General features: G+C 29.9%; 1 protein-coding gene across 1 annotated transcript in view; it reads right to left on the bottom strand.

Moving 5' to 3' along the window:
• The window catches only part of LOC132724599 (uncharacterized), a 54,854-nt gene that overhangs the window by 23,779 nt on the left and 15,462 nt on the right, over positions 1-15,613 (bottom strand). Inside the window, exons 2-3 of the mRNA XM_060709477.1 lie at positions 9,222-9,410; positions 6,737-6,850 (exon numbers count right to left, since the gene is read on the bottom strand). Of these exons, the coding sequence (XP_060565460.1) occupies positions 6,737-6,850; positions 9,222-9,410 (303 nt within the window). The remainder of the gene's footprint in view (positions 1-6,736; positions 6,851-9,221; positions 9,411-15,613) is intronic.

Genomic DNA, 15,613 nt, shown 5'->3' with positions numbered 1-15,613 from the left:
GATGATTAATGTATTTGGGCTATGAGAAACATTTTGGAAACCGTAAAAGGACACACTTAAAAGCACGGCATTACTGTTGTGCTTGTGGTATTTAAGTTTTTTTCTATTCGGCAACTTTCTTGTTGGGTGGTTCCAGTATTCCTCAATTGATACTGTTGAATCACCCTTAGGATATGTTGCCTGCTTTTTAAATTTGTCTTTTGACGTCATATCTGTGATATTCAGGCTTCATAACCTCAGATCCCCTTTCTAAATTCCATTTTATTTAGTTCCACCCATTGTTTTCTCGTTTAGGGCACACGCTTTTTTTTACTTCGGGACCATATGCCGCTTTTCATGGAATGGCACTTACGTTGAAGGTTCCATGACAACCGCCATGTGAACACAACTGCGCATGTTTCAAAATTCTAAATTTTAACAGTTCATGTGTAAATTTTGAATACTGCTGAAGCCGGTGCTAGGGGGCGTGGACGGTAATTTGCACTTTACAGTACCGTCCATAAACAGGCTCAATCAAACCGACCCTGCAACATTTTCAATTTTGCCGTGTTGGGTTTTCTTTAGAGATTCTTATTTCTCTCTATTTTAAAAGTTTTTGGCACAAGGAAATGTTACCATTTTTAGGCATATGAGTTTTAAAAGCCATAAGAATACAAATGATATTAGCATTTCTTATATCTGTTAGTTGTTGTTGCTTATTTTTATCACAGAGATGAAAAGAATTATTGATAAAGCGTGTTACATGACATAGCCCTTATTATCAAACTTTAGTAATCGTTAATTTTATTGTATACATTAAAAGATTTTCGAAAAAACAAAACACAGATTTCCCGAGCTAACCGTTAAAATACCATTTCTCATTCGTCTCTCGATTAGTTTGAAGGGTTTTCTTTACAGCAGTATACGGCCCGAGCCTTAACCCAAACAAAAGTTCGGGAAATTTCTTGACCAGCGATTTGCTCTTTCTTTATATATAGTGTACATATTTTCATAACAAAACGCACCATATTCTCAAGCAAATTGTTAAAACACCATTGAACCGGCGATGTGATCTCCTGTTTATAAAGTGTATCAATTCTATTAAAAAACACCATTTTCTCAAGCCAACCATTAAAACACTATTTGTCTGATTCCATTACGGAATCGTTCTGTCATTAGTTTGTGGGGTCTTCTTTATAAATAGCAATATAAAGCTTAAAGCCCAAAATGTCTCGGAGAATTTCGCATGGCTTGGTCTTTTCTCGACCGGCGATATATTCCTTGTGTTTTTAAACTGTATTAAATTTCGTAGAACAAAAAACAACACCGTTTTCTCTAACAAATCGTTTTAACACAATTTGTCTGATTTCGTTACGGATTCATTTTCCATTATCTTGGAGGTTCTTCTTTTCAGCAATATAAGGCTCAAACCCTAACCCAAGCAAAATGTCCGGAAGATTTCCAAGTGTCATGTTCGTTTTTTATTTATTCTTTCTATTATTTTGATGTTATTGTTTTTTGTTGGTTTTTTTTTCGTTGTTTTTTTGGACTTGCGATCTGTTCTCAGTGGATACTTTTTCGTTCCCAAAGAAATGGGAACGCTTTATTTTGAATTGATCACATCTGTGGATGGATTGTATCATACTTATTGGTCTTGGCAACGAGCAAAATCAAATATTAAGTTAAATTGCCGGTACATGACACCTTTTCATTTTATACGGGAATTAAGTTGTTTTCTTTCAATGCTTAAAATAACATTAAGCACATATCAAACAAGGAGGCTGTCATTGCATTTTGTATACACATATCTGTGTAAGGTATATGTTTATTAGTGTTACTGAGTTTTTTGTTTTTATTTTTAAATTTTGCAGAATTCTCGAAAAAAAATTATTGAATATACACGTTTATTGAACGTTTTAAATGATTAATATAAATAAATATGTAATGTTACTGGCAGAGCAAGCTATTAAAGACACATAATGCCTCAGCAACGATTAAATATTTACTGATTCAGAAAGGGCTAATGCGTCTGGTATATCGTTTACAATACGGTTTAAGAGTATTTTAGATGCTTGTTACCTGAGAAAAACTAGCTCTAATTATAAAGTTATTTGTCATGTAAACAAAGTAGTATTTTGACTTACATTCAACTTTAACTGTACTAGTTGCTTAAACTCAAAAGAAGGAACATGTTGTTCAGATAATTGGCCAATTAACATTTTTAGATAAAATAGTACACCAAAAACAATTAGCTTTTGAGAATTTGAAACAAGATTTTTTCTGAGACATAATGGGTCCTTTAACTAAAATGTTGTAATATTCTTGTAAAATAAAACAATATGATCTACAAACCATTATGCAATGTTTATCAAATAAATGATATATTTATTAACTTTTCTGTAATGTTAATATTCTAATATATATATTAATCCTCCCTATAAACAACGTCATTGACATATGTATTCATTGCAACACGATCCTTATCAACCTGCCTTGCAGAGCTATACTCGTGTTCGTCACCTTGTTGATGTTCTAGAGTTTCATAATCACTTTGTCCAGAGATTGTGGTCAAGTTGGAAATATTTGTGGGTTGATCACTTGTTTCTCTTTTCTGTAACCTGTGATAACAATTGGATAAAAGTTATATTTCAATGTGCTTAAAATACGTGTGGCCATACACCATCTCTTGGTTGAATGTATAACTCACAACACACTTTATTAACTTGCTACGTAATTAAAGGTAAGTGAGAAAGATAATTTATACTCTAGATGTTACAGAAATTGTTTTTATTTGTGCCCCCTTTAGTAAATCCAACACCGTCGGATACCCACGGTTGACTTATAATCAGGCCGTGAGTTTGTGTCGATATGCAGTAAAATGTCTCATTATTTCTCTCTTATTGCAATAAGAATTTCATCACAAGTTATTTGTTAAAAAGTAGGCATGTGAATGTTTGTGGTTAAATCATTTGCTAACAAAATAGCAGTTCATAGTAGGGATCTATCAAGGGTTTTTATAAGGTTAAATCTGTAGCTACACGATGTGTGACAATGGGAAAAACTACATTTATGCCTGTCTGTTCAATTATTTACTTAGAAAATTTCTCTAATAACATTGATACTTAAGTACATTCATTTGAAGTGCATTTTTCTATTATCATTATTTTATTTGCAAGACTACACACATTTAATAGTTACAACGAATTCGTTTATTCCTTTTAAAATATATTTCCTGGATGGATGAATATAGGCTTCAATTAGGTACATGTGACGTTAAATCATCTTCTGAGAAGAGAAATGTATGATGTCGTCAGCGTGATATAAAATGATACCAAAAAAATTGGACAATCACATAACTGAAAAAAATATATGTGTACTCATCTAAATACATATTAAAAATTATTACATGTATGTGTAATACTTTACTTATATAAAATACAAAGAATTGAATAGCACACATATACAACAATATAACATTCAAATGTTTGGCATGGGTATGACACGCAATATGATTTTGTTCATGTTAGTTTATTATAGACAATATGCAGACAATTTGTACTTTTTCCTGTAAATAACTAATGTAATTCCAAATGTCAGTAGCAGCACTACTCCAAGCGGTACGACAACATTAATCCATACATCTGAAATATTTTATTATATAACTCACATATAAATAAATGTATGCATAACATTCATGTTTCGGAGAAAATATAATTATGTAATAACAAAATACAATACAAAAAATAATAATAATTTGGAAACAATATACTTTTATCGATATGTTTTTTCTTTTGTTTTTGTTTTTTCGTAAAAAGGTTACCTGAACTTTGATTTTGCTCTTGTGTATGTATTTTTTTTCACATTTGTTTTATGTTCGACAGAAGTTGAAGCTGTGATTATTTGCTTGGTTGATATATCACTTTTGTCTGTGGTTGATTCTTGGCTAACTGTCGTCGGCGAGATCGTTGTTTTGATTAATCTTTTAGTATGTTCAGTTATTTGAGTCGTTCGCCCTTTTGTATTGAAAAAGAAAACAACATACTATTGATGTTTTGTAGAATATCTCAAAACCGTTCAACTAATAATCTAATGAACATTACATCCCTTTAATTTTTTCTTCGGTTTGGAATACATGCCCATAATTTTAATATCTGTACCCATTTGTGAAATGTGTCACGTTACGTTGATTAAGATAGATCTTTGACGCACTGAGTGATGGCCGGAATAAGGTTCTCAGACGGGAATTGTATCGACGACCAGATACTTACTTTTAAAGATTAGGAAAAAAAAAAGTCGCATTGTGGGTGTTGCATGACGTAGCCCTCTGCGACTTTAAAAATTGCTTCACGAGCTAAGATGTATGTGATTGAGCATTATCAAAAGGTACACAAACATGCCTATATCCTGACACAGGGTCTCATTCATAAAATATTTCTTAAGCTTTTAAAGTACAACATCCTAGTAGTTCGGACTTGTAATTTGTACGGCTACACCATCACAGGAGAGGAATATGCAACCATACTTTATTTCTAAAAGTAAACCCATGTTTCGTCACCCATGAAGTTCGGACACATTTTAAACAATTGCTTAGCAGTTTGTGTGACTGATATCAATTAAATTTTAAGGTAGAAAATGAACATTATACGTTGGCCACATTGGTCTAATTGATAAGATGATATGTATTATATTATGATGTGATAATACATGAAATATGTTTAATTATTTCTATGTCCATATGCTATCAGAATTAGAATGATCATCGTATGAATAATTAATTGATCGTCATTTGACGCCATATTATTTTCACATATCTGATGAATTGTTTAACTATTTATATTTCCAATTTATTTACTTTTAGCTCTTATAAAAAATGAAAACATTGAAAACATAAAACACCTAATTAACATTGCAAAATGAATGTGTCCCAAATAGAGTATTGAATACAATCTTCCACTTCCATGAAATGAAGATAAAGATCTTTGCTCTTAAAACTAAACCATGATACGAAATATTTAAGTAATGATTTACACTAACCTTCAAAACAAATGTTATTAATTGGCCTATTCCCATTGCTTGAACCTGCGGATAACAACAAGGTTTAAAGTAATTCACTTTGTCGTTCTTACATTAATGTTTATGTCAAATTATCAATTTGACATATTCAAAATTTTGTTTTAGGTTCAATAAATTTCTGCGATAAAAATGTTTTACTCCAAGATGAGCATAGTACATCTTTAAATATACTACAATTTTTACAGACAAAAAATAATTTAGTATCGAGTCTGAGTCATTGGTATGCTGTCCACTGTCGATTTAACCTTAATCAAAGATATAAAAAAACAGGGCAGGAGACATGTTCCTTTGCCTTACACTGATTCATCTTTTTCGCACATTTTGTATATATAATTTAACGCCACTTAAGTGTCATTTACAACATTTGATTAACTTAGATTTTTAAGATGTTCCAAACAGTATTTCCGTGTTTTGGCCATATTTTTCAGCATGGTAACAAGTTTTACCTTTTCCATGCAATGTGAAAGTATTCCAATAGTATCCTGGTTTAATTCTTGATCTCATGCTGTGTAAGTCATTTATTTGAACGCTGTAGTTACAGTGGCTATTTTCTCGAGTACTGTTATAAACCTCCAACATCCCTGTAAAGTATAATAAGCAAACATAGGCAAGATAATATGCTACACACATATTTTTCAAAAAAATCTAATTATACTTGTTATATTATCATTACAAGAAATCACAGTATTCCAAATAAATGACTTGTTTTACCTTAACTTGTAATTTCATAGTTTAAAGTTTACAATTAATGTTTACATTTTATACCAAGCATTTTTGCAAATTTAAAGTATGTTAGTGTAATCAATCTGACTCATGTTCAGATCTGCATATTCCTTACATGTAGGTCTAATTGTCATTGTATATGATTAAAGTAAATTTTAACAAATAACTGCTTAAATAGACTCATTTTTCATGGGTAAGATTGTTTTGCCAGTTTACCTGCCGGCTATATCGACAACGCCATGTATGTTCTCGAAATCGTGAAAATTACATTATCAGTATTGGTGTTTAAGCGGTTATAATTAGAAACCGGATTGCTTTCAAAATTATGAAAAGCAGCGTATTGGTATGTGATTAACTTTTAAGGAATGCAGTAGTACGTAAACCTTTTTTCGGTACATGTTGGAGCAAGTGATCTGTAAACCGTACATGATTGGTTTATCAACGTTGTATAGTTTCTTTTATATAAATTGGTAATGAAATCTATACTTCATGCACATAATGGTAGTTTCAAATGGGTAATATTCAAGTGCAATTAAAAGAATAAAAAATAAATGTTTGAATGAAAACATTATTGTAGAATGTATCAACAAGACGTTTGAAAGAAAATCTCGAACGTCTGGATGATACAGGAGGGTAACCTTCTAATCGACCTTCTTCGGTACCCGGTTTTCGACCGTCACCGGTCTCCAAAGGCCTTCTACTGATTGAGTGTCAACTATATTCTCGATACAAACGTTTTTTGTTGTTGTTTTTATACAATTTTGAAAACAGTAAAATGAAATACTTTAAATTATTAAAACTTTCCCCAACAAGAAACCATTTTAATTTGTTAGTTGTTTGAAAGATAAGGACAAGATCACAACAAATTGGTGGTAGTTAGATCCTAACGCGTACCGAAATTTAGGAGCTAATTCTTATCAGATTGGGTGATGTAATCTAATGTACAAAATATAACTTATACCTGTTTCACTTTTGCAAAAATAATTTCTGTTAGCATTACAATCTCCATAAAGCGGTTCTCTGATTACGTAAAATGTGCTATTCAGGTAGTTGAATCCACAATATTCGTCATTTCCTTTGAAATTGAAAAAAGACATATAAAATTACTTATGAGTAGGTAGAAAAATCAAGATCTTGTCGTGTACTTTGATATTTAGAAAACTTCATAATCAAAAGTTTGATATCCATAGAATTGTTTCACAGATGGTAAAGTTATTATCATACAGTTAAATGTAACTATATTTGAGAACTACACTGCGACGTGACAATATTAAAACTCACCTAAAATCAAAACATTCAAATTGTATATGAAGCGCGCCATATTGTTCTAAGGACAGCACTTTTTTGATATCAGGATGTTTTACTTTCAGTTTAAGGGTAAACACAGTTAATAGTTGCAGACGACAAAAACAGTATAATTGTTTTCATTTAACAAAAGAAGCAAAGTTTATATATAAAAAAAATGGCAAATAAGTCATGACTAATCACACACTGTATCTGAACTACCTTATTTATGTAATTTTGCATGTTTAAATTATTTTATGTTTTCTGTAAATACACAGTGCTCCCCCTTCAAATAGATGAGTCTATTTGTTTATTACATAAGAAAAGCATCATGTGGTCTATTTCAAGGTTAAATTGTTTTGTCAGTTATAGCCCGTTTCATGTCAAAGGTTACTACATCTACATGCTACTGCTTAACAATCGTTATTGTTGAGTAATAGAATGAAGAAAGCGGATGTTAGTTAACGACTATGGATTCATCATTGTTTTAAATTTTACAAAATGCATGTATTAGTTACGACTATCATGTCGGCATCATGCATATACATGCCTTGCCTTTCTATTTATCATCAGCTGCTCGGCAATATGCGATAATGGCCCGAAGATGTGCATAATGGCCAAAGGACATTATGAACTCGAGTTGTTTATTGGTTACATTTTTGAGGTGTAATAAAAATTTAAATTGTTGGAATGCGAGTCAAAATAAAGGTAGATAATTTAGATTGCCTTTGTAGTAGATACTAGTCGAAAACCGTATGATGATATCTGGTTGATATAAAAAACATCACAGTCTTTAATGTTTGATTTAAAGACGCGTGCCATAACACCCTATCTAAACACTATATTTTTGAAATAGTTGATAAGATACATTATGAAACAAGAAAGGTGTTAAAATTAACAGGATAAGAACTTATTATTGAATTCACAGATATAGAGACTCATACATTAATGATTAATGATGAGTTTGAAAAATATGCAAATAACATTATTACAGGTTCTTAATTAAAACTATTTATAATGATCTATTTTAACAAGTAATTTAGGGTAAAATATATAAGATAAGTTGAATGCATTAAAATACACACATGATACTGAAGAATCAATTAAACAGATTATAAAACTTTGCTTAAGATGGATTTGATAGTAATCTGAAACATATGGGGATTCGAAAAGCTGTCTATTGAAGATGGTAACCCGTTCCATAGTTTACGACCAACATAAAAAAGGGTTTTTGTGAAACATTTGACCTCTTAGACGGCGAAAGATTCCATTTTACGAAACATAGTATTGTGAATATCCCTCGTGGGAAAAAATGCTCCCATATATATTCGGGTGCCGTGCCTTTTACATTTCTTTTTCAAAAAAATAATTTGTTCATGTTGATAAGACAAATAGAATCAATTTAAAGCCTTAATTATTCATGGCCAATATAAGATCTTTTACTAATGAGTGACCACAAAAAGAATAACTTATTCATCCACATTTCATTTAAACCATGATACTTAAAGATCATGTAACTCATTTTTTAAGGTTTTATATCATTAATATAATGCTTTAATAACGATTTATCAATATTGTATGTTCCAAAAGGTATAATTTGTAAAGATATTACCGAATTTACATTTCCTGATCATAAAAATTTATTTTCTATAAAGTCTAAGTCAAATTTTTTTCAATAAAAATGAAAGCAAAATTTTAATGATTACATATAATATGGACAAATATTTACAGCATATATTTTACATATTCTTCGATGTTTGAAAATTGTTTAATAAGCATAATCATTTACATATATAAAATTTCACAAGTGTGGTAACAACCATAATTACAACATACATAGTCAAAATGATACTGAATTTGCGACAAATCCATTATATTTTAAGTTTTTTGTTTCGGGAGATATTTATTCTTCCAGTACAGAAATTGTGACATAACTTATGAAAATAAAAAAAATTTAAAAGTTAATTTTTAAAGTTGCATTAAATAACTGTTACGTAGGGGAAAAAAATGACAAGGTTCAAAATTTTTACCCTTAATTTATGTTGAACCGGAACTAAAGAAGGTTTGACAGATAATGTACTAAGATTGACAAAATAACAAGCAAAAGTATTTTTGAGGAAAATGTACAACATACAATAACATATAGCTTTTAGAACACTTACCGGCATCCGATTTTATTATATAATCCGCTGTCCATATGTCTATCACACTCTGTAAATGGAGTTTCTCTATATTTTGACCTAAACCATTCTCAAATGGAAGCATATAACCACCTTTACTTTTACAATTTTCCATTGCCTCTTGCCAAGTCAAAAGTTCCATGTTGCAGAAAATAACAGAGGATACGTCATCTGGGTTTTATTTTAGTTTGCAAAATGAAAATTTATTTTTGATATTATTACACAAATACGACCCCACTTGACACGATATACAGACATTAAAATGGCTAACCAGAGTGGTGAATTAAAAAAAAATTAGATTTAATTGCATTATATCTTATTTTCATTAAATTATATATCTTTTTATTTAAAACACACATTTAAAACAATTAAAATATTAATTATCAATCGAACTCCTATAATTATATTTAACATTTTGTTGTCAGAATTTAAATTTAAAACCTTTGTTATTTTAATATAATGTCTTATTATAACTAGAGTCACTTAAGTGCATTGTTTTATAGACACTTTAACTCACAACCGTGCAATTGTATGTCATACGCGTACACGAGATATCAAAATATTTAATAAGGTCAATTTGTCATCCATCCTTATAGATGAACTATTAATTAACAATTCAAGGAGAATAAACTTTTTTAATATAAAATTTAATTACCTTCTGTAAAGGAAACCAAAGCTTTTATTAAAACGATTAATACCGAGAAAATAAAATCCTTCATGATTATCCAAAATTTACATTGTAAAATGAAACACGAGACACGTTGTTAAAAGATGAGGAAGTTAAAATAGTTTAAACGATAACAGTTATCTCAAACCTGCTATCTGTCTATGTATCATAAGCTAAACTTGACAAGCACTTTCATGGTTTCATTTGTACGAGTTTACATTAAGAGCACATTCAGGTCACCAATCTTTACTATAGTAAAACTTGTTCGAAAACAGGATGTAATCAATGTTATGTGATTAATTTTGTCCGGCGAATAAATAACGATATGCAATATTCATTATAAAGTACCATGCACAAAGATTTTATTTACTTCAACAAAAATATAATATTATAAAAAGAGTTGTAACGTTATTGTTGTTATTTGGGTTTTTATTCTAATGTTAGATAAGTTAGAGAACAATTAAACATTTTATTATCTCTGAAATTAATGTACACTTTTTGATTAGGGAACACGATAAGGGTCACTTTTTATTAGGTTACACGACGAGATTCAAATTTAAGTAGGTTACCAAAGGAAATGTAGACTTTCATAGGTCAATTTTTTTAACTTGTACCAATAAGGTTGCCTAGCACGGCATAAAGACAAAATGAGAAATAAAGCCTGAAATGCCATGATTTCATTTAGAATTCTTGAAGCCAAATGATGTAAAAACATATAAAATTATGTTTTAGGCTAACTAATGAAAACACTTATAATTTATCACTCAATACATTACGTGCGATTAACTCGCCATTAAACCAGTCTATAGGTATAGTTTTAAAGACATTTGTTCGGGTTTTAATGTCTCGTAATTATGCGATCGTGGAAATATTAATTAACAATTTTCACACTTCTTAGTGAGTTATGAATCATATTAAGAAAAAACAAGAATAAAAGAAAAAGAAAAAAAGAAATATCCTTTATTTATGGTATCAATAATGGTAATAAATGACATAAAAAATAAACATTTTGACAAATGGAAATAAATCCATTTTAGGCATATGCGTTTTAGTCATAAGAATATAAATGATATTATCATTTCTTGTATCTATTAGTTGTTGTTGCTTATTTTTATCACAGATGAAAAGAATCATTGATGAAGCGTGTTACATGACATAATGAAGCCTTTGTTATCAAACTTGAGTTATTTTTATTATTTTTGTATACATTAAAAACATTTAAAAAAAGACACGCACTTTTCCCGAGTCAACCGTTTAAATATCATTTCTCGGATCCCATTGTGGATTCGTCTGTTAATTAGTTTGAAGGGTTTTCTCTACATCAGTATACAGCCCGAAGCCTTAACCCACGCCAAATGTCCGAGAGGTTTCTTGAGTAGATTTCTGCGTGGCATGGTCTTTTTTGCATTGGCGATTTGTTCTTTAATATATAATTTTTACTGTTTCCAAATACCATTGTATTTGGACCCTCTTCCTTTACGTTGTTTGTTTTGATCACATCTGGGGATGGATTTACAGCATGTTTGGGGGTCATGGCAACCAGCATAATAAAACAAGTTAAAATGCTGGTACATGACACATGGTCATTTTGTACGGGGATTGAGTTGTTTTCTTTTAATGCTTTAAAAAAACTCAAATCAAACAAGGAGGCGGTCATTTCATGATGTATACACATATCTGTGTGTAGGGTATATATTTATTGGTTTGACTGAGTTTTGTTTCCAATTTTAAATTTTACAGAATTCTCGAAAGAAATTTTTATTGAATATACACGTTTTAAATGATTAAGATAAATGAATGTGTAATGTTACTGGCAGAGTAAGCTATAAAGACACATTATGCCTCAGCAACGATTAAATATTTACTTATTCAGAAAGGGCTAACACGTCTGGTATATCGTTTACAATACGGTTTAAAGTATTTTAGATGCTTGTTACCTGAGAAAAGTAGCTCTAATTATAAAGCTATTTGTCATTTAAACAACTTACATTCCACTGTAACTGTACTAGTTTCTCAACAGGAGAAACATATTGTACAGTTAATTGGCCAATGAACATTTTTTAGATAAAAAATACAACAAAAAACAATATGTTTTTGAAAATTTAAGATAAAATCATATTTGAGACATAATCGGCCTTTTAACTAAAATTTAATAAAAAAAATATTGTGCTCGACTAACCATTTTCAAAAGGTTTATTCAATAAAAATATATATTTATTAAACTTTGTTATTATTATTTTATGTAGGTTGCACTTCAAATTTATTTAATTAATAAAAAATACATTAAATTTTATTAAACTTTGCTTTTATTAGTTCATGCATGTAACTCTTCAAATATATCTATTTATCCTCCCTATAAACAATATCATTGACATATGTATTCATTGCAACACGATCCTTATCAACCTGTCTACCAGAGCTATACTCGTGTTTGTCACCTTGCTGATGTTCTAAAGTTTCATGATCATTTTGTCCAGAGACTGTGGTCAAGTTGGAAATATTTGTGGGTTGATCAATTCTTTCCCTTTTCTGTAACCTGCAATAGTAATTGGATAAATTAAAGTTCTATTTTATGTGCTTAAAATATGTATGCCCATTAAATATATCTTGGTTGAATGTATAACTTATGGAAATATAACTCACAACATACTTTATAAACTTGCTAAATGAGTTAAGATAAATGAGAAAGATATATTTTTATAAATTGTAAAATATGCATTTAAAGATTTTAATAGTCTTTAATCGTTATTTTTATATATGTCCGCTATGGTTTATCCAACACCAATGTTTTTAATCGTCGTATATCCAATGTTGATTAACATGTAATTAATGTTAATAATATGCGATGATGATGTTTTAAGCTTTGTTTATTGGATAGATCCCTATATGATCTTTTTCTGTCTCATTCCAATTATCAGCTTAGTGCATTTCAAGCAACTTATTTGTAAATAAAAAGCAAAATATGCAAGTGTTTGTGTTTAAATCATTTGCTTTGCTATTAAAATAAAAGATCTTAGTGATAATCTATCAATTGCAGAAATATTTTTTTTATGTTTGTCTGTAGTTGTTTCTTCGTGAACTGTTATCTGCGTTATTGTTGTTTTGATTCCTGTTTAAGTAAGTTCCGTATTTTTAATCGTTTACATTGAGAATTGATTCAAAAGCAGCATATTCTAAAGGTGACACGTTTATTGGTAACTACAATGTTGCGCAACAGGCCAGAGTAATGGAATAGCTTCAAATATGAACTGTAGTTTCACAAATGTCAGTATATTATGGCGCATTTTTATAAAATAGACGGAGACATGCCTAAATCTTGGCTCAGGGCGTCGTTCAGATAATATTTCTTGAGCTTTAGTAGTATAATATCCTGGTATACCGACATGTAACACCTTTGCTCTTCGGCACATAAATCTGTACGGCTATGTCATCAATGGAGAAGTTTATGCAAAAAGGACATTCTTTGTGTAAATGTTTGGTCGTGAATACCAGCCAAAAGTATATGTATCTTGATGACATGCTTATAGCTGAATGTTACTAATCTATATTTGTAGATTGCATTCTTATTGATTGATTTTCATACTGAAATGTGAATATTTCAAACTGCTTGTATATTCCTGCTTCAATGCACATTGCTGTTTATTTAACAAAATTAACATTGTAAATGCGTATACATGTTTTATTGCACCAGAGACTTAAATATCATTACCTCTGATAGTTTCCTCTTTATTAAAATGCATGTTTAATGTGCGCTGTTGCTTCATTGCACATTTCTCTTTATTCAGTGGAATCATTATTTAAATTACATGTATGCTATTGCTTAATTGCACATTGCTTCTAACTCAACATTGTTTGTGTATATGACTATATATAGCTACGTGAGGAAGTAGGCTTATTGGTATGGCTAGTTATATTTTTATTTAGTTATTTTACTAGTTATTTTCTTGAAATCAAAAAAAAAAAGAAAATAAAGAAAATAAAAGAAAACAACACATGTTCGCAAAATTAAACTTTTTTTCAAGATTGCAATAAATTAAAATTTATTGAAAAAAAAAACATTTATGAGACGCAAGCACTTTCATTACACAAACTGGTCTAAATGATATGTATTTGATGTTACATGAAACATGAAAACTGTTTCTATTCTACATACTCTTAAAATTAGAATTCAGTGTAGAAATAATTAATTTATCTTCATTTGTCGCCATTTAAGTTTGACATAGACGTGTCAATGTTCTTCCCGTAACATCTTGAATACATTGTATATTTATGCACTCGAATTCTCATTGTTTAATGGCATTGTTTAATAGGGCATAAGTGTGAATGTTAAAATTATGTTAAAGCACATTTTATAGAACTAGCAATTGTTCAAACCACAGAGAAGTAGTGTTCCGTGATTGTATAAAATGATTTTTAAGTCTTTAATCTGGTAACTGTCAAGGATTTTATTCTGAATACTTTAAAGTATATTTGACCAAATACGAGATATACTTTTGATTCTCAATTTTTCCATTCTAATTGAAATAAAGCAAAAATTGCAAGTAAAAATCTTAACTAACATTGCAAAGTTAGTAGTTCTTTGCGCGTCCCCAAATGGATCATTGAATGAAATCTGATGATCTCAAATACCACGAGATGAAGATAAAGGATCTTTGAACTTTAAACTAAACCAAGAGAAGATGTATATTAGCAATAAGGTTATAAAAGTTATTAATTGGTCTATTCCCATTACTTGAACGTGTGGATAACAACAGTGTATAAAGTAATTCACTTTTTTTGTTCTTTCCTGCATAATAATGTCAAATTATCATTTTCTGTATGATGGCACATTGAAATTACTTTTTGAAATAAAAGGATCCAAATTAAATGCTTTCATAACTATGGCGTCTGGTAAACATCAAGTTTTAACTTAAAATTCTAAAACTGTGTTACTTCTACGACACCTTAATAACTATAGTATATAATTTAATAGCATTAGTGTTTTATTATATATATTTCGTATTCTTATCATTAGGTAAAACATGAATAAAAAAGACATGAAACAAATTAACTAAACGGGCGATATGCAATGATCGTCACAAAATAAATAATAACACAGGACTACCGACAAGACCAGCAGGTCGTTTGCAATAGTACTGAAATATCATTTAGACCTCAAAACACCGAGGTAATGTCAATGTCAATTTTACAAACCGTATATTCAACGTACATAACGAAAAGCGTTTCTCCGTACAATTTGCATAGTACATTCCAATTGAACTTTTATAGGCTCCACATAAAACACCTTGAACTGGAAAATGAATAAATCTAGATTTTTTTACACAAAGGGTTTTATCGCACATATCATGAGTATCTTAACATCACTTTTGTTTCTTATAAAGAGGGTAAAAAATTTTAAACACAATATAAATTTTTATCTTAAAATATCGTTCTTAATTTAACAACACTACGGTCAAATTTAGTAATCTAATCTATCATTCATTGTGAAATTGTTGACAAATTATTTTGTATTCATGGTAAGTTTGTGTTATCAAATCATCCTTAATCATATAATTCTCATTTTTATTTGGTGATTTATTCGCACCAAAGCTATCATTATCAACAAATATTTTCTGGAAGAAGCCAAAAGATGTCGTTCAACTGTTAACTCTCTCTCAACAAAAACCTCTAGGTGAAAGATGTTTGTAGTCGAGACAGGCGATTATGA

Source organism: Ruditapes philippinarum, unplaced genomic scaffold, assembly GCF_026571515.1.
Source record: "Ruditapes philippinarum isolate M1 unplaced genomic scaffold, ASM2657151v2 ctg2012_1_1_1_1, whole genome shotgun sequence".
Lineage (NCBI taxonomy): Eukaryota > Metazoa > Mollusca > Bivalvia > Venerida > Veneridae > Ruditapes > Ruditapes philippinarum.
The sequence above is the reverse complement of the archived record's forward strand: the minus strand, read 5'-3'. Positions and strand labels throughout refer to the sequence as shown.